This window comes from Oncorhynchus clarkii, chromosome 16, assembly GCF_045791955.1.
Source record: "Oncorhynchus clarkii lewisi isolate Uvic-CL-2024 chromosome 16, UVic_Ocla_1.0, whole genome shotgun sequence".
In the NCBI taxonomy this organism is placed as follows: domain Eukaryota; kingdom Metazoa; phylum Chordata; class Actinopteri; order Salmoniformes; family Salmonidae; genus Oncorhynchus; species Oncorhynchus clarkii.
In genome coordinates, this window is record NC_092162.1 from 31515283 (window position 1) to 31540644 (window position 25362).

A 25362-nucleotide genomic window follows, 5' to 3' on the forward strand; every position below is an offset into this window, starting at 1 on the left:
GAGATCCGGGCTCTTCGCTGGCCATGGCAGAACACTGACATTACTGTCTTGCAGGAAATCACGCACAGAACAAGCAGTATGGCTGGTGGCATTGTCATGCTGGAGGGTCATGTCAGGATGAGCCTGAAGGAAGGGTAACACATGAGGGAGGAGGATGTCTTCCCTGGGACGCATGGCGTTGAGATTGCCTGCAATGACAACAAGCTCCGTCCGATGATGCTGTGACACACCGCCCCAGACCATGACGGACCCTCCACATCCAGATCCCGTTCCAAAGTACAGGCCTCAGTGTAACGCTCATTCCTTCGACGATAAACACGAATGCCTTACAACAGGCCTACAAGCCCTCAGTCCAGCCTCTCTCGGCCTATTGCGGACAGTCTGAGCACTGATGGAGAGATTGTGCGTTCCTGGTGTAACTCGGGCAGTTGTTGTTGCCATCCTGTACCTGTCCCGCAGGTGTAATGTTTGGATGTACCGTTCCTGTGCAGGTGTTGTTACACGTGATCTGCCACTGCGAGGACGATCAGCTGTCCATCCTGTCTCCATGTAGCTCTGTCTTAGGCATCACACAGTACGGACATTGTAATTTATTGGCCACACCTGCAGTCCTCATTCCTCCTTGCAGCATGCCCAAGGCACATTCACACAGATGAGCAGGGACCTTGGACATCTTTCTTTTGGTGTTTTTCAGAGTCAATAGAAAGGCCTCTTCAGTGTCCTAAGTTTTCATAACTGTGACCTTAATTGCCTACAGTCTGTAAGCTGTTAATGTCTTAACGACCGTTCCACAGGTGCATGTTCATTCATGGTTCATTGAACAAGCATGAGAAACAGTGTTAAAACCCTTTACAATGAAGATCTGGGAAGTTATTTTGATTTTTACAAATTATCTTTGAAGGATAGGGTCCTGAAAAAGTGATGTTTCTTTTTTTGCTGAGTTTATGTTATATATATTTAGATTGATGAGGTGTTCTAAAACTTTTGACCGGTAGTGTATGTGCACTACAAACTGTATTACCTGACACACAGGTCTGAAGTGTAGAGCCTGGGAGTGGAAGCTGCTGTGGAAGAGTTTCTCAGACTTCATCAGGACTGCCAGACCAGCCTAGTGGAAGGAGGGGCAACATGAAGGACATGGTTAATCACCACACACACAAACATACAAAGTCAACTACAATAAAAGGATAACAAAAATAACCACCCAAAGCCAAACACATAAGCCAAGGAGGAAGCCATTGCACAAATAGGAGTTATGCAGACTTCAGATGTATTGTACAAAAGTCTAAAGCTTTGGCTAGATGCAACTTTCATAAGAGCATCAAACATAAGACAGACAGGTACCTTGGAGCCACAGGGAAGGAGTTTCTTCCACGGAGTCAGGTTCTCAGTACAGACGATCTCCCGCGGCAACACAGCATAGCGGAGGAAGCGCTGGTCTGTTACTGATTAGAGGACACAAAGAAGGTACATGAGACGACAAAAATCAACAGACAAGACATAATGGAGAGTCACACATCACTACCGTAGTGTTTCACATCTTTAACTAACTTCTTTGAGATTCCTTTTGAGTACATATGACAAAAATATGGCAGTTCTAAAGCACTGCCCTCTGTTCAGGAGTAGGATTCTTACCCCACCAGGGCTGGTAAGATTGCAGTCTTATATTCTAGCCAAGATGCACACCTGAATATGACTAGTTAGGTAGTTGAATGGGGTGTTTAACCGCTTGGCTTGAGTAAAAACTCCCCCCATACCAGACATAGGATTGCCCACCCCTGCTGTAAAGACACATGGCATTGTCTTTTCAGTTTGACATGACGACAAAGCATTGGTTGGCACGGGATCATATTCATGGTCACATCGTAGAAGTGTTCCTTACTGGACAAGTACAGCTGGTACCTCTGTTTCACTCTGGTGCTTCATGAGCACTGCTCTCAGTTCAGAGGTAGGCGAGCTACTGTAGAGACTGTTGAGTGTGAGGAAAATTACCGTTGCCCAAGCCAAGAGGTTTGAAGGAGGCACTGGGCTGCACCGTGTTGGTGGAGTCAATGAAGTTCAGGGAGGCACAGAAAATCCCTGAGAGAACATTAGTCAGCTCCTTCCAGGCACCGTCCACACTATAAGACGAAGGATCAAACGAAGAGTACAGTTACAGTGCCTTCAGAAATAATTCACACCGTCATTTTGTTGTGTTACAGCCTGAATTTAAAATTGAAATTGTGTCACTGATCTACATACAATACCCCATAATGTCAAAGTGGAATTGTGTTTTTATAAATGTTTACAAATTAATTAAAAAAATGAAAAGCTGAAATGTCTTCAGCCAATAAGTACTCAACCCTTTTGTTATGGCAAGCCTAAAGTTCAGGAGTATAAATGTTCTTAACAAGTCACGTAATAAGTTGCATGGATGTGCAAAAAATGTGTTTAACATGTTTAAAATCACTACCCTATTGGTGTACCCCACACATACAATTATCTTTAAGGTCCAAGGTGAACAGCACAGATTCAACCACAAAGACCAGGGAGGTTGTCCTATGGTTCGCAAACAAGGGCACTTAATTATAAGGAAGATGGATTAAAAGAAAAAGCAGACATTGAATATCCCTTTGAGCATGGTGCAGTTATTAATTTTACACTTTGGATGGTGTAACAATACACCCAGTCACTACAAAGACATAGGCGACCATCCTAAATCAGTTGCTGGAAAGGAAGGAAACCACTCAGGGATTTCACCAGGAGGGCAATGGTGATTTTAAAACAGCTACAGAGTTTAATGGATCTGACAAAAGATAACGGAGGATGGATCAACAAAATTGTAGTTAGGCCTACTCTACAATACTAAAATAAATGACAGAGTGAAAAGAAGGAAGCCTGTACAGAATACAAATATTCCAAAATATGCATCCTGTTTGCAATAAGGCACTAAAGTAAAACTGCAAAAAAAGTGACAAAGAACTTAACTTTATGTCCTGGATACAAAGCGTTATGTTTAGGGCAAATCCAACAACACATGACAGCTTTTTCAGGATAAAAAGAAACAGAATTAGAGCTAAGCACAGGCAAAATCCTAGAGGATTTGCTTGTCTGCTTTCCAACAGACACTGGGAGATAAATTCATCTTTCGGCAGGACAATAACCTAAAACACAAGGCCAAATATACACTAGAGATGCTTAGCAAGTTGACATTGAATGTTCCTAAGTTAAAGTTTAGTTTTAAAAAAAAATGAAAATATATGGCAAGACTTAAAAATGTCTGTCTAGCAATGACCAACAACTAACTTGACAGAACTTGACACTTTTTAAAATAATAAAATGTGTAAATATTGGATAATCCAAGTGTGCAAAGCTCTTAGACTTACCAGAAAGAATCACAGCTGTAATCTCTGCCAAAGGTGATTTAACACAAACGATATAAATCAAGATAGTGAAGATAATTATTTTGTGTATATCATTGACAAAAACAAAAAAACTATTAAAACCATTTTAATCCCACTTTGTAACAACAAAATGTGTAAAATTCAAGGGGTGTGAATACTTTCTGAAGGCACTGGATCATTCACTTCAGTGGACACTCACTTTAATAGACAACTATATCACTTTAATGCCGATATAGTTTGGGAGAATGGTAGTATCTGCAACCAGCCACAAGATAGACATGCCTGTCAAATGTTGTGATATGTTCATGGGCGAAGACTCAATGGAGCAAATAATAGCGGTACCTGCGGTCATAGTTTACAAAATGGGTGAGACTACAGAGTCGTTCCATAGGATTTCAACCACTTTCTGACAGCACCCCTTTTGATTTGAACGAAACCTTCCATACATGTTTGCCCATGGTAGAAGTAGTCAGAAAGGGACTTTTTGGAACTGAATGCCAAAACAGTCTGGAGATAGAGATGCTCAAATTTGAACCATTTTGCATACCCCACCATGATACATCAACAGTGTCTTCATCACTGGAAAATAGAAATGGTTGAGTTTGACATCCATTTGAAGTCACTTTCTGACAACTTCTTCCATGGGACAAAATGTATGGAAGGTTTCATTCAAATCAAAAGGGGTACAGCCAAAAAGGGATTACAATCATATGAACAAGCCTAGAGCCACACATATGTATTCATACAGCTCTTGTTGACACCAGAACCGACTAACAATGATTCAACAGATCTAAAGCTACTCCATTATCTTCTACAATAAAGAAAGTGAACTTGTAAGGATAAATAAATACACAGTATATTATATGTACTCACTCAGTGACAGTGTCCTGGAACCATACCCACAGTTCAGCACCAGGGGGCGATGGTAGGAATGGCTGGCCCCACTGCATGGTCCTCCAGTAGCCCTGAGTGAAGGAGATGTGGAGCTCACGCACAGAGAACTTTGAAATCACCTGGCCCAGTGACTTTGGGAAGAGTCGGTAGTGGGAGACTGAAAATGAACATTTGGGAGGAAACAGTGAGTTTCATAGAACACTAATATGTTGACTTGATATGTAGTTCATAAAATCCATCCTTGAGTTTAGGGGTGTGCACATACCAGATCTAGGCCTATAATCTCCCAAAAGTGTGCACTGGACAGTGGACATACCTCATACAAATTAGGGCTAGGTCCTATGTACTGATGACAATGAATGCACAGCTAGTCAACATAGCACAGCAGCAATAAGACACCTGGTTCAACTATTCAACTTATCAAGCCCTTGACTGGTTGAATAAAATGTTTAGTGCTGGGCTGGAACAAAAGCCTGCTCTGTGAGTCTACAGGACCATGACGAATTCAGTGGAGGCTGCTGAGGGGAGGACGGCTCATAATAATGGCTGGAACGGAGCGGAAGGAATGGCATCAAACACCTGGAAACCATGTCTTCGATACCATTTCACTTACTCTGCTCCTGCCCTTACCACGAGCCTGTCCTCCCCAATTAAGATGCCACCAACCTCCTGTGCTGGATATGCACTGATGGCTGGTGGTGTCCCTGTGTGACTACTTGATAAATTATGTGATTGACCCACACATCATATTAAACCACACTATTTACCTTTACTTCCTCGTAAGAAGTCTGTATCCCACATGGTGCGGAACTGGAAGCTGGCATAGATATCCCCAGAATGCAATGGTCTGATCACCAACTCTTCCTGAAACTGATCTTTTGCGGGCGTTGGTGGAGGGACGTCTGGGGTTTGCATGGTGTCAGGGACATGGTCAGCTTCTTTGACCTCGGTAGCCTCCCATTGCCTCTCCTTTTCCGCTGCCTCTTGAGTTTGGTCTTTTACATACGGTGCTGGACGACTGTCAAGGTTTTGCATGGTATCATGGACATGGTCAGCTTTGTTGTCGCTTGGGGCATCTACGGGGTTCGTTTCGGCCTCCCATTGCCTCTCCTCTTCAGCGGCCTGGGTTTGGTCCTCGGTTTTAGTTGATCGCAGTGACGCGCCTATATTCGCCTTCGGTGCAATATCAACGGCCACGCTGTCAGCATCTTTCACATGATTTGTGTCTTCTATGTCCGCTCTAACAAACACATATGTTAATCCACAAAGAACGAACACCAGCATAAAAATATTGCACCTGTGCGCTGCCATTTTTCCGATTGCTGAACAATCAGCGTACCATTAGCAACACTAAAAAAAGTACTTCCGGCTCACGAAATAGAGAGATGTTTCAAAATAAAACTCCCTACGTAATAATAGAAAGGTGTCAATAACCTGTTTCTATTCATGATATATGGAAAATAATTGTCTAAAGATTAATGAAGCATATTTGTTTATATTTACGTGACATTTGCATTACATTTGGGTTTTTAAACGTGTTACATTTGGGTTTTCAAATAAATGCCACAAATTATTCACTGTATATGTAACACATATTGTATTGCTTAAAGAGCAAAAACTATTATTATATATTATTATATTACTAAATTATGGGTGCCATAGTAAACGTTTTTTGGGGAATACTAAGTAGGGTCTGTAGAATGTATATATGGTGTCATTTCATGGGGCCGAATAATACTGTGGTCAAACACCTTAAAATCCGTGCATGGACACTGTTTGGGGGGGATGCTCAAGATGGCGGCATGAGGGGGTTTAACATTTCTAGCTGAGGATCAATTTTAGGGTTTTCTCACAAGGTTTATAGTTTTAGACTGCAGTTGAATTTTTTTTTCTCACAAAAATAATTAATTAAACAAACTGTAATTAATCAAACTTTTGAAGATTTCCAACGAACAAGCTAACGTTGGGGCGGCAGGGTAGCCTAGTGGTTAGAGTATTGGACTAGTAACTGAAAGGTTGCTAGATCAAACCCCCGAGCTGACAAGGTACAAATCTGTCGTTCTGTTCCTGAACAGGCAGTTAACCCACTGTTCCTAGGCCGTCATTGAAAATGAGAATTTGTTCTTAACTGACTTGCCTAGTCAAATAAAGGAAAAATAAAATAAAAAACGTTAGTTATCGAAAAGTTTCAGCGTGTGTAGTTAAGTTAGCCTGCTAATGTCTTCATAGCTAGTAGCATGGAGTCAGGACATGACCAAACTGTTGCTGAGATAATGGATGTTGAAACTTCCAAGGAGAAAAGAGGCATTGTTGAAACACACTCATATGCTTGCAGTGTAAAAAAAGGGGATGAATGTGATTCATACCCAAATACCCCAACCAAGGAGCAACTTCCAAAGAAGCTGAGAAGTGAACCATCAATGAGCCAGCTACAGCACAACATCGTCCGCATCCTCACGGCCAAAATCAAAGAGAGCGTAGATAACATCATGGATTGGGTGTAAAAGAACACTAACAGTATCGTTAACCTGAAAAAATCAATTGATTTCAGTGCTGAGGAAGTAAAAACTCTGAAGCAGCAGAACGCAACATTGAACATTCAGGTTGCAAAGCAAGAGAAGGAACTCACTCAAATGGAGTCAAAGGTCAACGAAAATGACCGGTATAGTCGAAGATGGAATCTTTGAATTTATGGAATAGCAGGAAAATCTGACGAGAACATCAAAGCAAGAGTGAAGGACATTTGCAGGGCAATAGTCCCTGTGCTTCCATCCTGTTAGGAGGTAACAGATTATTTTATTACAATGGTTAAAATGGATTTTCATTGTGTTCCATGGTGTTATTCGCCCCCTAGTGGACCTTTCTGGTACTTAGACTGTATGCAAACAGGAAGTAGAGAATTGTTCTAAAACCATCGAAGCAGCTAAAAACAACACTAGGCTGCAGGTCTTTCAGTGTAGTTATTTCTTGTCACACTTCAGCCTTGGAAAATATTTGTTTGTAAGTTCGATTCAAGCATTTAGCTAATGATGATAATCTTGTTATTGATAGAGTTGCTTACTCAATGTTGGTTTGGTTGCATTTACTCACACAAATTGCAATGCCTTTCATGTATGCCGTTAGCTGTATTGCTTTGCTCGTGCGTCATGCAAACGAATTGTAAAATATACAATACTGTAGTTTTGTTACTGTTTCTAGTGTAATATGCTTTGTTATTCTACATAGATTGTTGTACATTATTAGAGTAATGAAAGGAGTTAGCCAATTTCCATATGAGGTACAATTAGCTGTATGTTTTGGTGTCATGCCAGATGCATGGTACCTTAGCACGTGCTTTGTATTTATGCAACTTCAAATGTATAATGTACAGCTGCAGTATGTCGGTGTGAATTGAATACTAAAGTATATTATTTTCTGTATTTTGCAGTTTCACAACATAAACGTTTTCAATATATTCATTCAAGAAAAGTCACGCCTTCTGAGTTTTATTGAAGGCTTAGTTGTTGGGAACGCAATCCATGAGCAAAAGGCCCGGGGAGTGTTTGTAAGATCAAGACAAATGTATGGAAGAGGGAGAGAGAAATACAAAATATTTTGTTAATTTAGAAAAAATAGCGGGCGAAAAGACTTCCATATGTAAATTAATGATTAATAATACTCCCAAGAAATCTCTCAGCATGTTGCCCAGTTTTATCAGAATCTATACATCAGCCCAGTCAACTTCCAATATAGATATTTTTTTAGACAATGTAGCAAACATTGCTAAGAAGATAGATAATGATTTCAGGGATTTTTGTGATGAGTTATCTGAAATTGAGATAAAAGACTGTATTAAAAGCCTTAAGGACAATATGTCCCTAATAAGGATACTCTTTATATAGACAACTGGAGACCCATTACCCTGTTGAATAATGATGGAAAATGATTTGCCCTTGTATTTGCTAAGAGGTTGAAACCAGGCTTGCATCATATAATTGATGAAGTACAATCTGGATTTATGCATGGACTACACATTAGTAATAACATTAGGTTGTTCTTAGATATGATTGACTATAATGACCTCATCCTTGATGATAGTTTTCTTATGTTTGTTGATTTTTATTAAGCTTTTGACACTGTAGAACACGAGTTTATGTTCATAGCAATATGTTTTTTGGGGTTTGGTGACTTTTTTGAAAGTCAACTTTATATAGTGGTTGTACTAGCTCTGGAAAATTAGCTCACAGGACATCCCAAAGATTTGATATTGGCCGTGGCATTAGGCAGGGCTGCCCAATTAGTCAATTTTTATTGGTTACTCAAATTATGTCTCTTCATATCAAGAAAGGGAATTTTCAAGGTGTTTCAGCACTTGGCAATGAATTTAAATCAACTATGTCAACTGGCTGCTGATACCACCATATTTTTGAGAGATAGGAATGCGGTTTCTAAAGCAGTTTCATGTATTGAAGACTTCCTTAGAAGAAGAAAAAAGTCAGTTTTATTTCCACACAAGGATTGTGTTTTACAGGAAGTATATGGTATCCCAATTAAAGATAAGGTTACTTATCTTGAAATTGGATGAAGGATGAAAAACAAAGGAGTGAATTAAACTTTAACCCCATTATTGAGAAAACAAATCAGAAATTGAATCTCTGGTTGATTCGAGATATTTCATTATATGGTTGGTCGGGTTTTATAGTCCAAAGCTGAAGGGTTATCCAGATCGATTTATGTGTCGTTATCACTTGACTTACCCCCTAAAATTGTAAAGGACTTAGATAAGATTCTTTAGAATTTTATTTGGAGGAACAAGCCTCACTATCTACGAAAATATATTCTCACTAATACCCAAGAACACGGAGGTCTCGAGGTTTTAGATTTCAATACTCTAAATAATACTTTTAAAATAAATTGGAATCTGAAGTATGTTAAGAACCAGAACAGTATTTGGAATGTCTTCCCTAGGTATGTATTTGACTCTGTTGGTGGTTTAGAATTTTTGCTTCGATGTAATTTTGATGTTGATAAAATCGCAGTAAAGTTGGCCATATTCCATAAGCAGGCAATTTTAGCTTGGATGTTAGCGTATAAACACAATTTTTACCCTCACAGATACTTTATATGGAACAACAAAGATATACTATTTAAAAATAACTCGTTTTTTTCGTAACTGGTTTGAGAATAAAATTATTTTGGGTGGTCAGTTACTGAATGAGGATGGATATCTACTCTCATATGGGGAATTTCTTGATAAGTTTAAACCCCCAAAGAATATGCAATTGTTTTAGATGTGATTCCAAGGGGGGTTGTAATCTCTTTTAAATTCCTCTGTGGTTGATGTAAGTAACATAGATTTACATACAAATATATTAATTGGCAATATTAACATCAAAGATAAATGTAGTAATATACAGATTAGGAAGGTTGTGATACGACAATTCCCCCAGCAAGATTCTTTTGGTCAAATATCTATGGTGATATACAGGGAGGGGAAACATGGAAAATTGCTAACAAATATTGTATCAGTAACATAGTAAAGGACGTTTCATTTAAAATGTTACATAGAATGTATCCTGTGAAACATGTTTTGGAAAGATTCAAGCTAAATATTGACTAACTGATTTCTGTGGAATGGAGAAGGAGACCATTTGTTTTTTGCCTGTATTTATAGTAGATTTTTTGGGATTTACATACGGAATTTTGTTACAGGACAGGTTATTTCAGAAATTCTGACATAGATAAAGATGTAGTATATTTAATTAAACTGCTTATAATACTAGGTTAATTTCATATTCACAAATGCAAATGATCTAATTCAAAACCAAACTTTTTTCACTTTATAAAGGAACGTAAACAATATGGCACTACTTTAACTAAAATTAAAAACAAAAAGGCAATTAAAACTTGTATTATTAATGAATATGATTTGTTTGTTTAGGATTCCTGGCAATGTAAATAGTTTGTATGATTGTTTGCATGTGACTATTCCTCTTTGGTTTGTTGATATTTGTTAATAAAAATGTTTAAAAGGAAAAGGAAAAACAGGAAAAATTATTATTTTTGCCGATACAAATGTGGTGTAGGGAGTACTCAGTAGGGTCTGTAGATTCTATATACAGTGCATTCAGGAAACATTCAGACCTATTCAGTTTTTGTTACGTTACAGCCTTATTCTAAAATGGATTACGTCGTTTTTTTCCCTAACCAATCTACACACACAATACCCTGTAATGACAAAGAAAAAACGTTTTTGTAGAAATTTTTGCAAATGTATTAAAAATGAAAATTTAACATTTACAGTTGAAGTCGGAAGTTTACATACACCTTGGCTAAATACTGTACATTTAAACTCAGTTTTTCACAATTCCTGACATTAATCCTACAAAAAATTCCCTGTTTTAGGTCAGTTAGGATCACCACTTTAATTTAAGAACGTGAAATGTCAGAATAATAATAGAGAGAATGGTTTATATCAGCTTTTATTTCTTTCATCACATTCCCAGTGGGTCAGAAGTTTACATACACTCAATTAGTATTTGTTAACATGGCCTTTAAATTGTTTAATTTGGATCAAATGTTTTGGGTATCCCTCCACAAGCTTCCCAGAATAATTGGGTGAATTTTGGCCCATTCCTCCTGACAGAGCTGGTGTAACTGAGTCAGGTTTGTAGGCCTCCTTGCTCGAACATGCCTTTTTCAGTTCTGCCCACAAATGTTCTATAGGATTGAGGTCAGGGCTTTGTGATGGCCACTCCAATACCTTGACTTTGTCCTTAAGCCATGTTGCCACAACTTTGGAAGTATGCTTGGGGTCATTGTCCATTTGGAAGACCATGTTGCCACAACTTTGGAAGTATGCTTGGGGTCATTGTCCATTTGGAAGACCCATTTGCGACCAAGCTTTAACTTCCTGACTGATGTCTTGAGATGTTGCTTCAATATATCCACATATTTTCCTCCCTCATGATGCCATCTATTTTGTGAAGTGCACCCGTCCCTCCTGCAGCAAAGCACCCCCACAACATGATGCTGTCACCCCCGTGCTTCACAGTTGGGATGGTGTTCATCGGCTTGCAAGCATCCCCTTTTTCCTCAAAACATAACGATGGTCATTATGGATATTTTCTATTTTCGTTTCATCAGACCAGAGGATATTTCTCCAAAAAGTACGATCTTTGTCCCCATGCAAACCGTAGTCGCTTTTTTTATGGCGGTTTTGGAGCAGTGGCTTCATCTTTGCTGAGCGGCCTTTCAGGTTATGTCGATATAGGACTTGTTTTACTGTCGATATAGATACTTTTGTACCTGTTTCCTCCAGCATCTTCACAAGGTCCTTTGCTGTTGTTCTGGGATTGATTTGCACATTTCGCACCAAAGTGCTTTCATCTCTAGGAGACAGAACGCGTTTCCTTCCTGAGCGGTATGACTGCTGCGTGATCCAATGGTGTTTACACTTGCATACTATTGTTTGTACAGATGAACTTGGCACCTTCAGGCGTTTGGAAATTGCTCCCAATGATGAACCAGACTTGCGGAGGTCTACAATGTTTTTCCTGAGGTCTTGGCTGATTTCTTTAGATTTCCCCATGGTGTCAAGCAAAGAGGCACTGAGTTTGAAGGTAGGCCTTGAAATACATCCACAGGTACACCTCCAATTGACTCAAATGATGTCAATTAGCCTATCAGAGGCTTCTAAAGCCATGACATAATTTTCTAGATTTTTCCAAGCTGTTTAAAGGCACAGTCAACTTAGTGTATATGAACTTCTGACCCACTGGACTTGTGATGCAGTAAATGATATCTGTCTGTAAACAGTTCTTGTAAAAATGTATTGTGTCATGCACTAAGTAGATGTCCTAACCAACTTGCCAAAACTATAGTTGGTTAACAAGAAATTTGTGGAGTGGTTGAAAAACAAGTTTTAATGACTCCAACCTAAGTGTATGTAAACTTCCGACTTCAACTGTACATAAGTATTCAGGCCCTTTACTCAATACTTTGTTGAAGCACATTTGGCAGCGATTACAGTCTCGAAGTCTTGGGTATGACGCTAGAATAGTTTTCTCTCTGTAAACAGCCTTTTGGTCAACGGCTTAGTTTATGTTTTTGCTTTGTTACGCTGGTGTTTCAGCATTGGACATTCCATGTACTTTTCCACTAACCCTACCACCCCTCCCCTAATTAGAGTAAACTAATGAACAACAACACTAAGGATTCTACTTCCAGCTCATACATACTATATGCATTTTACGGACACAGCTTTTGAAAAACAGATTTTATTTTGTTTGTTTTTACTCCTATCCTTCTGCTACCCTCAACCCCTCCCATCTATTTCGGAAGACCATCCAGTTTGATTTATTTTTGCCATATATTTTTAACTGTGCTGTTTCACAAGTTCTGAACCTATATATATTTTATGGACACAGTATATTTTACATTAGTTACCTTGTTATTAGTCCCACCCTGCATTTTGGCTGAGCGGCCAGCTCTAGGAAGAGTCTTGGTGGTTCCAAACTTATTACATATAAGAATAATGGAGGCCACTGTGTTCTTGGCTCCTTCAATGCTGCAGAAATGTTTTGGTTCCCTTCCCCAGATCTGTGCCTTGACACAATCCTGTCTCGGAGCACTTCGGACAATTTTTTCGACCTCATGGCTTGGTTTTTGCTCTGACATGCATTGTCAACTGTGGGACCTTATATAGACAGGTGTGTGCCTTTCCACATGTCCAAACAAATTAATTCACCACAGGTGGACTCCAATCAAGTTGTAGAAACATTTCAAGGATGATCAGACTCAATTTCGAGTCTCACAGCAAAGGGTCTGAATACTTATGGAAATAAGGTATTTCTGTTTTATTTTTAGTAAATTTGCAAAAATTTCTAAACCTGTTTTTGCTTTGCCGTTATAGGGTATTGTGTGTAGACTGGTGAGGGGGGAAACATATGTAATACATTTTAAAATAAGGCTGTAATGTAACAAAATGTGGAAAAAGGGAAGGGGTCTGAATACTTTTCGAATGCACTATATGGTGTTATTCCATGGTGGACTGAGGTCTGCAGTACGTGCCCAGCAACACTTTCTATTCCACCCACTCCATTGGTCCCAATACAATACAAATAGGCCCATAAATTCCATATTGGCTTACAGAGAGAGAACTAATCTAGGTGCCAAAGTAAAATGTATGTATGTGCTGCCCCTCATCCCTGATTCTTTGCTGGGCGCGCAGTAGCAAGTGACCCTATATTTAGTGTGGTCTCAGTCAAATGATCCATAGCCTATACTAGGCAATAGGCCTAGGCTATATGAAGTGCATGCTTGGAGAAGCACAGGGAAAAGGTATATTTCGAAGAAAATGTACTTCCTTCCCAAGTTTTGCGCTGATGGAATGATTTAAATAAAACTGGCTATACTTCATTACACACTGGATAGATATCCCAATCCTAAACCCTGACCTGCCCTGCTCTTGCTGATGTCAACCTTTTTGTGCTGCCTAACCAATGGCTGTGCTGTGTATGGTGGCACTTCAGGAGGTGAGTCAAAGACTTCTTCCCGAAAATAATTTGTGGGACAAGAATAGAGGTTACATTCAGTCTTGTTAATCAGATTGAGGAACAGGTTGAGTTGACCATCTCTTTGATCCCGTCACCCATATGTGATGAAATAGGAGATGAGGGTGACAGCACAAGCTAAGTCAGTGCAACACAATCAAAGACAAACTAATTGATACAAAAGCACCAATCAAACAGAGTGGAGAGGAGAAATGGATTTAGTCTTAAAGAGAACTGTGACACATGTATACATTCTAATGCTAGTGACATTCACACAGTTTCAATGTATTTTCTCCGAACTGATATATCAAAATCTAATTAAAAAATGCAACTGAAATTGATATAGATTTTCCATATGAAACAAAATGGTACATCGCTAATTTAATGAATGAGGGATTGAAACGAATGAATCTATCATAAAGTGTGTTAGACCATAAATTTCAACTGACACATTTAAGAAAATTGGTGACTGTAGTGAATGTACCTATAGCCTGGTTGATATTCATTACATTACATTTACATTTACATTTTAAATAAATACGATTTTCATTTAGACTAAAAAGTTTGCCTCATGTGTTTGATTTTGAGTGTTGATAGTTTAGTGTGTATATAAGCATTGACTACTACGTGGATAGCACCGGTTAATTCGGAGTGGTGGTTTCTACAGACCGTATTGAGTTTTTTGTCTGGGTATGAAGACCAAGGAGCTATCCAAATAGGTCAGGGATAAAGTTGTGGAGAAGTACAGATCAGGGTTGAGTTATTAAAAAATATCAGAAACTTTGAACATCCCACGGAGCACCATTAAACCTATTATTAAAAAATAGAAAGAATATAGCACCACAACAAACCTGCAAAGAGAGGGCCGCCCACCAAAGCTGACGGACCAGGCAAGGAGGGCATTAATCAGAGAGGCAATAAAGAGACCAAAGATAACCCTGAAGGGGCTGCAAAGCTCCACAGCAGAGATTGGAGTATCTGTCCATAGGACCACTTTAAGCCGTACACTCCACAGAGCTGGGCTTTACAGAAGAGTGGCCAGAAAAAAAGCCATTGCTTAAAGAAAAAAATATGCAAACATGTTTGGTGTTCGTCAAAAGGCATGTGGAAGACTCCCCAAACATATGGAAGAAGGTGCTCTAGTCAGATGAGACTAAAATTGAACTTTTTGGCCATCAAGGAAAATGCTATGCCTGGCGCAAACCCAACACCTCTCATCACCCCAAGAATACCATCCCCAGAGTGAAGCATGGTGGTGGCAGCATCATTCTGTCGGGATGTTTTTAATCGTCAGGGACTGGGAAACTGGTCAGAAATGAAGGAATGATTGATGGCGCTAAATACAGGGAAATTCTTGAGGGAAACCTGTTTCAGTCTTCCAGAGATTTGTGACTGGGACGGCAGTTCACCTTCCAGCAGGACAATGACCCTAAGCATACTGCTAAAGCAACACTCCAGTGGTTTAATGGGAAACATTTAAATGTCTTGGAATGGCCTTGTCAAAGCCCAGACCTCAATCCAATTGAGAATCTGTGGTATGACTTAAAGATTGCTGTACACCAGCTGAACCCATCCAACTTGAAGGAGCAGGAGCAGTTTTGCCTTGAAGAATGGGCAAAAATGCAGTGGCTAGATGTGCCAAACTTATGGAGACATACCCCAAGAGACATGCAGCTGTCATTGCTGAAAAAGGTGGCTCTACAAAGTATTGACTTTGGGGGGGGGGGTTCTGCACGCTCAAGTTTTCTGTTTTTTTTGTCTTATTTCTTGTTTGTTTCACAATAACAAATATTTTGCATTTTCAGGTCTGTTGTGTAAATCAAATGACACAACCCCAAAAAAATCCATTTTAATTCCAGATTGTAAGGCCACAAAATAGGAACAATGCCAAGGTGGGTGAATACTTTTGCAAGCCATTGTATCTGTGGAGGGACTGGTAGAGGGTGGACCTAGTGCTATAGTAGGAGTTGGCTGTACTGATGGTGACGCAGTTGTCTGGTGATAGAGTTAACTGTAGAGTTGACCCTACTGATACATGCATAGATCAGAATAATTTGACACAACAGATGATAAATAAAAATAAAGCTGTTGAACCACCAAATCTGAAACATAAATTGTATGGGAGAGGGACAGGGAAGGATCAGAAAGTTAAAAATCACAAAAAATGTGGAAAAAATAAAATAAATGTTTGGATTACCATGCTATTTCAATGGCAATACATTCCGTTATGCAGAAAAATGAAAAATGTGATTTCCAATTTTAGGAGGAAGTTGCCAAAACGTTTTGTCACTCAACATAGTGTCAAAAATCTTAGGAGTACAGTATGTGGGACAAGAATAGAGGTTACATTCAGTCTTGTTAATCAGATTGAGGAACAGGTTAAGTTGACCATCTCTTTCATCCCGTCACCCATATGTGATGAAATATGGGTGCTCCAGTTTCAACTGTTCTGCCTTATTATTATTCGACCATGCTGGTCATTTATGAACATTTGAACATCTTGGCCATGTTCTGTTATAATCTCCACCCGGCACAGCCAGAAGAGAACTGGCCACCCCACATAGCCTGGTTCCTCTCTAGGTTTCTTCCTAGGTTTTGATCTTTCTAGGGAGTTTTTCCTAGCCACCGTGCTTCTACACCTGCATTGCTTGCTGTTTGGGGTTTTAGGCTGGGTTTCTGTACAGCACTTTGAGATATCAGCTGATGTACGAAGGGCTATATAAATACATTTGATTTGATTTGATTTGAAATAGGAGATGAGGGTGACAGCACAAGCTAAGTCAGTGCAACACAATCAAAGATTCTAATGCTAGTGACATTCACACAGTTTCAATGTATTTTCTCCGAACTGATATATCAAAATCTAATTAAAAAATGAAACAGATATTAATATAGATTTTCCATATGAAACATGAATGAATTAATGAATGAGGGATTGAAACAAATTAATCTATCATAAAGTGTGTTAGACCATAAATTTCAACTGACACATTTAAGAAAATTGGTGACTGTAGTGAATGTACCTATAGCCTGGTTGATATTCATTACATTTACATTTTAAATAAATACGATTTTCGTTTAGACTAAAAAGTTTGCCTCATGTGTTTGATTTTGAGTGTTGATAGTTTAGTGTGTATATAAGCATTGACTACTACGTGGATAGCACCGGTTAATTCGGAGGTGGTTTCTACAGACCGTATTGAGTTTTTTGTCTGGGTATGATATTTGTGCCTCTGTAACTTTCTCACTCATCATTATTAACGATTCATTCAGGATAATCCGTAATCATGGTAGCATCCCCATGAATGTAGACGTGTTTAGAAACATATTTTATTCTTATTTACAATTAAAGTAACTTCAAAATGACACAATATATTATTTACCATTTGTTTATATTGGGCACAAATAATCTGAAACACAACCAAAACAAATAGCAAATGAATGGAATAAGTTTGTAGAGTAAGAAGCTTGATGTAATCATTGCGTGCTAGGAATATGGGGCCAATATGGGACCAAATACTAAACTTTAGACTACTTTAATACATATATATAATTGAATTTGTCCCAATCCTTTTGGTCCCCTAAAATGGTGGGACTATGTACAAAACGTGCTGTAATTTCTAAATGGTTCCCCAAATATGGATGAAAATACCCTCAAATGAAGCCTGACAGTCTGCATATTAACCTCATAGTGATTGTATCATTTCAAATCCAACGTGCTGGAATACTGAGCCAAAACAACACAAAATGTGCCACTGCCCCAATACTTTTGGAGCTCACTGTATATATATTCTACAGACCCTAATGAGAAATCCTATACATAGCTGTCTCTCTATAAACCAATATGTAATACAGTGATTTGAATTGTGGCCAATGTAATGGGCGGAGTAAAAGACCAGCAACACTGTATTATTCCGTTCCCCATGAAATGACACCATACATACATTCTCCAGACCCTACTCTACTTCCCAACCCCACTTTTACATCGGCCCATAGAATCGTTTTTTCTCAGTAAGAGAAAATTTAGATTTAGATTTTCCCCATATGTAGTTTTAATTTTGTATCATTATTTTAACATCATGCACTATTATTGATTTCGTATCATACGCATAGCGTTTTAGCGCAGTCTTTTATTTTGAAGCAAAATCAGAAAACCGGAAGTCTTAATGTTGCTGCCAGAACGCGAATGTTGCTGCAGTAACGCTAATACGGAAGACAGTACAGTATGCTCTAATACCAGACAGGCAGAGAAAGAATGGCCCAACGAGGCGGAAAATCTGTCGCCCTCCAACAGGTGGCGTATTTTCGTACACCAATCACAGTCATTTGATATGGAGGTCAAGAGTTTCGAATTTGGTCAACAACAGAAAACGAATGACTTATTTGCTGCGTGAGGTTTACTTGACTGAATAAAAGTTTGGTAATGCTTAAGTTGTTAAGAGTGTACTGATATAAGTAGGACACGTGACATCCCGGCAAGACAAAAACACTTTATATAGGAGTTGTCTCGAGATGGCTATGCATATTCATGCATGAGGCTAGCGGCGTAGTGTCTCTCTCTCGCCATTCATTGAATACAGGCCGTTGACATCAACAAACTTCATCGACTATTCAAAAATGTTTACAACAATGAGATGTATCCACCAATCCAAAGAAAGGATAGGCGGGAGCTAGACCGCCCCCCGTGCCACTTTGTGGACAACGACTCCAATTTGTTAGGGCGGAGACACGTGTATCTTGTTAGTATATCCAAAATCTCTGCAACGGCAACTACTTCCTCATCGGCGCATCATAGCAGGGTTGACCAATAGGATGAAAGTACTTCCAATGGACAATCATCAAGGCGCAAAATATGCGCATAATGTCTAAAATGGCTTTGCTTGTTACCATACATTTTCAAGTATTATTAATTGTTTGATCAATTGAACCTAACATATTTACATTTGGAATATAATATAATAATGTATGTGGTTTTCATAGCCTATACAGTCGTTGAGCAGGAGGCTTAGGCTACATTGTCGTTTCTCAAGGTATTAAAGCCAATGTTAGACATTTCTGTATATTACGCTCTCTACTATATCAATAGGCCTACTGATCTCCCTTCAGCCAATACCACTAGGCCTATGCAGCTGTTGTCTCTAAATCCCTTCAATGCCATTCATTAAATGCATTACATTTAAATATTGGGATACACTGCAGTATTTTTTTTAAACAATTCAAAACTAATAACGTTAGTCCTGAGATGTATTCAATGAACCAATTTCACCACGTGTTGATGTTCTGCTCTATACAACCCCATCACCATCCATATAGACCAAACCAGCATCATAAATCAATAGGCTAAATTAATACATTCAGATTGTGTAAGTAGGCGGCCTGGCCTAAATTTGTGTCGCCGGCTACAATGTTGCGAGGAACAATCAGGCCGTAGTGACATATAGACCGGCACATCCGTATCACCCCTCCCACGCCCAAACGAGCGCGCACAGACACACACGCGCGCTTCAACCGTTCTTATTATACTTCAGTGGCTCCAACATACTAGGAATTTCTGCTCAGCACCCATGGCTCCCCATTAGATGCTCAAAGCGGCTGTTGTCAGAACGAATTATATCTGCACTACTGCTGCTTACTTCTGACCTTGCCTGCCTCTGGTAGGGTTTTGAATATTTGATTCAGTATTCATGTGCTCTATCCCCAATGGCTACATCCGATGGAAATGGAATAGATGTCTGTCTTCTGCATAGAGGCAGATCTCAAAGTGACCCAAACCTACTCACAGAGTCCGGCATCGATCTAGTGCACAGCACAGGTAAGATACATGTTTTTTTTGTCTTGATATTCAAGCGTTATAGACTAATGTATTGGCGTTTTATTATTTTAATCGTTTTAGCGATAGGCTACAGTAGTCTCCTAAAGCCATCCCCAATTGCTAAATGGGATTTGAGGACCATATCAGAATAAGAAGCACTCCACGCTTCCATTTGACAGAAAACACAATAAAAAAAGATTCGCAGACAATTGGTAGGAAAATATCATGACGCGTTTGCCATTTTCCTCCAGTTCTAGTTAAATGAATGGATGCTCTCCCAAAATAAACTGTTTGTTCGTGAAATGCTATGTGGTTTTGCCGTAAATGTGAAGATTATAAATTAACTTGAGCCTATAATGCAAAGCCTATTGTACACAAACCCATAATATTTCAGACATCATTGCATCAATTTAAATACATTTATATATATATGCCCAATAAGATTGGACGCAAAGATGACATAGGCTACAGTGAAGAAAGCTCATTGTGTGGTCCATCATTTTAGGCGAAATGTCTAGACACATTTTTGCGTCGCTAGGTTATATTAGGATTCAATGTTACATTGAGCGCACATATACTGACATTGAGCAGACACATTTATAATGATTATTTGAGCAATTTCGTTCTGCATAAGCCTCGGTTTCGGTGGTAGCATATATTGGACCTTCAGTCAATGGACCCTTGCCTATCCCGACTCGGCCACTGCGCTTGGCAGCATCAATTGGATCCCATGTTGAGGTTGAGCTGATGAAACAGTCCTATGATCAATGACCCAGCGTTCCACGTGATGTATAGGATCAAAGACTTCGACGTCAGTGCTGCCCTACATATAGAAAAACATCAATTCCCTATGGTGTGGACCATGCAGGTGTGCACAGAGCACCTAGAGCAATCATAGGCTATTCCCCTTTAAGTTAACCGACCTCTCAGCCTACCTCTCAGCTGTTCTCACTTCTATGGGTGATCTTACCCTTCATAAATAAACAGGCCCTCCCTGCCTAGAAGCATGTTATTTACCAACCAAGCATTTTTATTCTCAAGTGCTTTTAGGCATAGTCTGCAAGCTTAATGGCATTTTGTTATAATATATATTTTAAACAGTTTAATAAAGTATTTTATTGGACAACTAATAAGTGTTGGTGCCAGGCTGTATCAGTTTAGGAAGACAGTATGTTTATGGCATATTCATGGCTAAATTGAGCAGGTTCTTGACCTTTTACTGTTCCCTCTCCCTTTCTAACACACACACACACACACACACACACACACACACACACACATAAAAGTACAAGTTAACAGGTAGCCTAGTGGTTAGAGCGTTGGGACAGTAACTGAAAGGTTGCTAGATCAAATCCCCGTGCTGACAAGGTACAAATCTGTCGTTCTGCCCCTGAACAAGGCAGTTAACCCACTGTTCCTAGGCTGTCATTGTAAATACGAATTTGTTCTTAACTGACTTGCTGAGTTAAATAAAGGTTAAAAAAAAGACCGCTACAGTGCCTTCAGAAAGTATTTATACTCCTTGACCTATTCCAAATTTAGTTGTTAGCCTGAATTAAAAATGGGTTAAAGTGATTATTTTCCCCATTCATCTACACATAATGACAAAGTGAAAACATGTTATTTTAAATGTTCGCAAATTTATTGAAAATGAATTACAGAAATATCTAATTTACATAAGTATTCACACCCCTGAGTCAATACTTTGTAGAAGCGCCTTTGGCAGTGATTACAGTTGTGAGTCTTTCTGGGTAAGTCTCTAAGAGCTTTTCACACCTGGATTGTGCAACATTTGCCCCAATTTTTCACAATTCTTCAAGCTCTGTCAAATTGGTTGTTGATCATTGCTAGATAACCATTTTCAGGTCTTGCCATAGATTTTTAAGTAGATTTAAGTCAAAAACTGTAACTCAACCACTCAGGAACGTTGGTAAGCAACTCCAGTGTAGATTTGGCCCTTGTGTTTTAGGTTATTGTCCTGAAGCATTGAAGCAGTGGCTATGATAACCGTGTCTTATACTTGAATGTGCCTACACATGTAGCCTGCACCCATTCACAGGGCACTGCTAATGGACTATACCGTAAATACAGTTCTGTGGCATTCAAGAGAGCAATAGCGGTGTCTGGTGACCCAAAGTACACATTGTCCGTCCTCAGTGTATCATCACTGTGTGAGCGTCGCGGCTCACAGTCTTTGCCAAAGGATTACTAAGCCTTTTACACAGTGGCCTTTGCAGCTGCAGAGAGAGAGAGAGAGAGAGAGAGAGAGTGTGAGTATATTAGTTGTAGAACGTTCAAGGCAATTTTACCCTCCATCCTTGTTGGGGCAATGCACTGTACCACTAAGTTTGTATTATTTCAAGGGCTGATTTGTATTTAAAGTACTATGGGTTATATGAAATATTAGTCTGAGGTGTTGTTGCCAGGACAGGATGTTACTTTGGGGGGGGTTGCACCCTGCTTAAAGACCTTTAGGGAAAACACTGCAGGGTCTTATATTCCAGTTGGAATGTGTATGTAATACTAGCCATTGTTGTGAACAAACCTATGTTTGACACGGTAATGCAGGGCTCTACACTAACTTTTTCAGTTAGTGGCACCAGCAAATGATTTGGTCGCACCAATTTTTTAAATCATTTATAATGACCTGGCCTGTGTCCCATAATATAACCGTATTCCATACAGAACAAGGCTAAGAATGACTAGCCATATTTGAAATAAGCAACATTGGATGTTCTAAGTCCTCAACAATGCTTAAACCACATCTGGGGACAATTCTTGGGGTCTGGGAAAAATCAGAGGAATGTAGATTTTTTTCTGTAGTTGGCCTTTAACTCAGGTAAGCACCAGCGTAAGTTGTGTTTGGCTAGCAGTGTCGCGCAGTTGTGATGGGAGTTTTCAAAACAAATTACCACTGGTGCAATGACCATTGATGCAAATAATCATGATTCTGCCAGGTAGGCATAGGCTACTTTGTAGTTCCCTTTTATTTGCCTTTCCATCTACCGGCAGATGTTTAGGCTATCATTAACTTGGCTAATGGCTACACACACTGCACACACAGGGTTCGACATTCAGGTCAATTTGTCAGCAGTCCGGGCCAGTGTCAACTGAAAGCCATTGGCCCGAATTTAAAAAATACTGACAATAGCAGATGATTTTATCTTTCATTTGTGGGTTGAGCAAGTAGCATATACAGGGTTCATACAGACATTGGCAAGTCAAATTCAAGGATTTTCAAGGACTTTTTCAAGCGCATTTATAGTCTTACCCCATCATGATATTTTAAACTGTTGTGACTCAGATTATTTTGTGTACATGCTCAATTAGCCAAGCGTTCTTTATTATAAAGAACAGCATTTTGATTGCTGATGTAAAAGGTTTGAGTTACGCTCAAGCATCATAACCCTCCCCTTAACTCTGAATGTAGACAAGGGAAGTTTATCAGAAGCCTTGACAATATGCAAGACTTCAGAATAGTACAGTTAGATAAACATCTACAAACTCTCTACTGTGGACTATCCAAATAAAGTGATACCATAAAACTATTTACACAAACACATGCACGCGCACACACCACCCCACACACACCATACAAATCTGCTCAAATGCTCATTAAGCAAGTTAAGGTAGACCTCAGCATTTGAACATCTTGGCCATGTACTGTCATAATCTTCACCCGGCATAGCCAGAAGAGGACTGGCCACCCCTCAGAGCCTGGTTCCTCTCTAGGTTTCTTCCTAGATTCCTGCTTTTCTAGGGAGTTTTTCCTAGCCACTGTGGTTCAACATCTGCATTGCTTGCTGTTTGGGGTTTAAGGCTGGGTTTCTGTATAGCACTTTATGACATCGGCTGATGTAAAAAGGGCTTTATAAATAAATGTGATTGATTGATTCAGTCAACAAATGACAGTAGGAGGAGGATGCTCAACAACAAAGATAGGAATCCACAAAAAGCCTACCCATGCAGGAAAAACTTCCAGTAGTGGACTTATTCTTGATTTAAAAAAAAGTGTTGAAGCCCTAAAAAAATGACACAAGCAAAGATTTACTTCATCTTCGAAGGCTCGAAGGCTTTGTTCCACGAGATGGACAGAATTGGGTCGTATTTACTAAACGTAAGAACATTGTCATAAACAGGGAGGTACTATCTGAAGCTGTCCAATAAGAAACACTATTTTTATTTCGGTTTCCGTTGCACAACATTTTGGTACAATGTGCCCTAATGAATACAACCAAGGTATACTGTTCATAGAGCTGCCTATGTGCCTCCTCTTCCCTGACCTGACTGAGTTCACACTTCATGCACCTCTTCTCTGCCTCCTGCTCCTGAGCACCAGGGCACCAAATAAAGGAGACACAGTATGTATCAAGAGTCTCAGAGTAAGAGTGCTGATCTAAGATCAGGTCCACCCTGTCCATGTAATCCTATTCTTTGTGATCTAAAAGACAAAACCGATCCTAAATCAGCACTCCTACTGCTCTTTTAGCAGAAAAGCTGGTATCAGTAGGAAGTGGCATTAGGAAAATGCCTCAGATCTGAGGCGCATTGTGAGGACCTCACTGGACAAGATGGGACAGCAGCAGTGAGAAAATGTCTTTCAGTTGGAAAGGAATCCTGACACCAGCCTGGACCTGTCGTCAGGAGTAGTAAACTAGAAGTAGTCATGATGTGCTCAGTGCTGTCAGTCAAGTCATGCAGACAATGGACTGGAAGTTACAGCAACGCTAGAAGCCTAGCACGTCTGTCTTTTCAACTGCGCTTGAAGATGCTTTCAATTACTATCGTCCTGAGTAACCGGCTTGAGACTTATAGGCATTTGTCAATAACCCCAGTCATCTGTGGCACTTGAAATACTGTCATATATTAGCTTCATTCAGGTCATTTCCATGTTTCCACCACATGCTGAGCATATTTTTTGTTAAAAATATGGTTGGTAGTGCCTCCCGGGTGGCGCAGTGGTTAAGGGCACTGTACTGCAGCGCCAGCTGTGCCACCAGAGACTCTGGGTTCACGCCCAGGCTCTGTTGTAACCGGGAGGTCCGTGGGGGGACGCTCAATTGGCTTCCGGGTTAGGGAGGGTTTGGTCGGTAGGGAAATCCTTGTCTCATCGGGCACCAGCGACTCCTGTGGCGGCCCGGGCGCAGTGCGCGCTAACCAAGGTTGCCAGGTGCACAGTGTTTCCTCCGACACATTGGTGCGGCTGGCTTCCGGGTTGGATGGCGCTGTGTTAAAAAGCAGTGGTTGTGTATCGGAGGACGCATGACTTTCAACCTTCGTCTCTCCCGAGCCCGTACGGGAGTTGTAGGTGCACAGTGTTTCCTCCGACACATTGGTGCGGCTGGCTTCCGGGTTGGATGGCGCTGTGTTAAAAAGCAGTGGTTGTGTATCGGAGGACGCATGACTTTCAACCTTCGTCTCTCCCGAGCCCGTACGGGAGTTGTAGCGATGAGACAAGATAGTAGCTACTAAACAATTGGATACCATGAAATTGGGGAGAAAAAGGGGTACAATTTAAAAAAAATATATATATATGTTATGGTTGGAATGTGGTAGGCCTATTATGAACACGAGTTGAATGAACCAATAATTTGACTTAGCTACCTTCTCATTTGACATGTCTGTGAAAGAGACTTCCTACAACTTAATAATAATATGAATTAAAGTTACTTTAAAACATGCATTGCAATCAAAGTTCGATCAGATGACTTATAAAGTCTCAGGTTTGAGCTTTGAGCTT

The 25362-nt window shown here is 39.8% G+C and overlaps 2 protein-coding genes across 3 annotated transcripts in view; one reads left to right on the plus strand and one right to left on the minus strand.

The window, feature by feature from the left end:
• Positions 1–5629, minus strand: part of LOC139368316 (GPI transamidase component PIG-T-like) — a 32387-nt gene extending 26758 nt beyond the window's left edge. For both annotated transcript variants that reach the window (XR_011626947.1, XM_071107066.1), the window contains exons 1-5: positions 5045–5629; positions 4257–4434; positions 1993–2120; positions 1345–1445; positions 1022–1108 (exon numbers count right to left, since the gene is read on the minus strand). Coding sequence is in view for 1 of the 2 variants with exons in the window: in XM_071107066.1 (XP_070963167.1) it covers positions 1022–1108; positions 1345–1445; positions 1993–2120; positions 4257–4434; positions 5045–5588 (1038 nt within the window). In the remaining variant the exon portion in view is untranslated. The remainder of the gene's footprint in view (positions 1–1021; positions 1109–1344; positions 1446–1992; positions 2121–4256; positions 4435–5044) is intronic.
• Positions 5630–19478: 13849 nt separating this feature from the next.
• The window catches only part of LOC139367558 (phosphatase and actin regulator 3-like), a 53518-nt gene continuing 47634 nt past the window's right edge, over positions 19479–25362 (plus strand). The window contains exon 1 of the mRNA XM_071105807.1: positions 19479–19622. Coding sequence (XP_070961908.1) covers positions 19511–19622 — 112 coding nt within the window. The 5' untranslated portion in view covers positions 19479–19510. The remainder of the gene's footprint in view (positions 19623–25362) is intronic.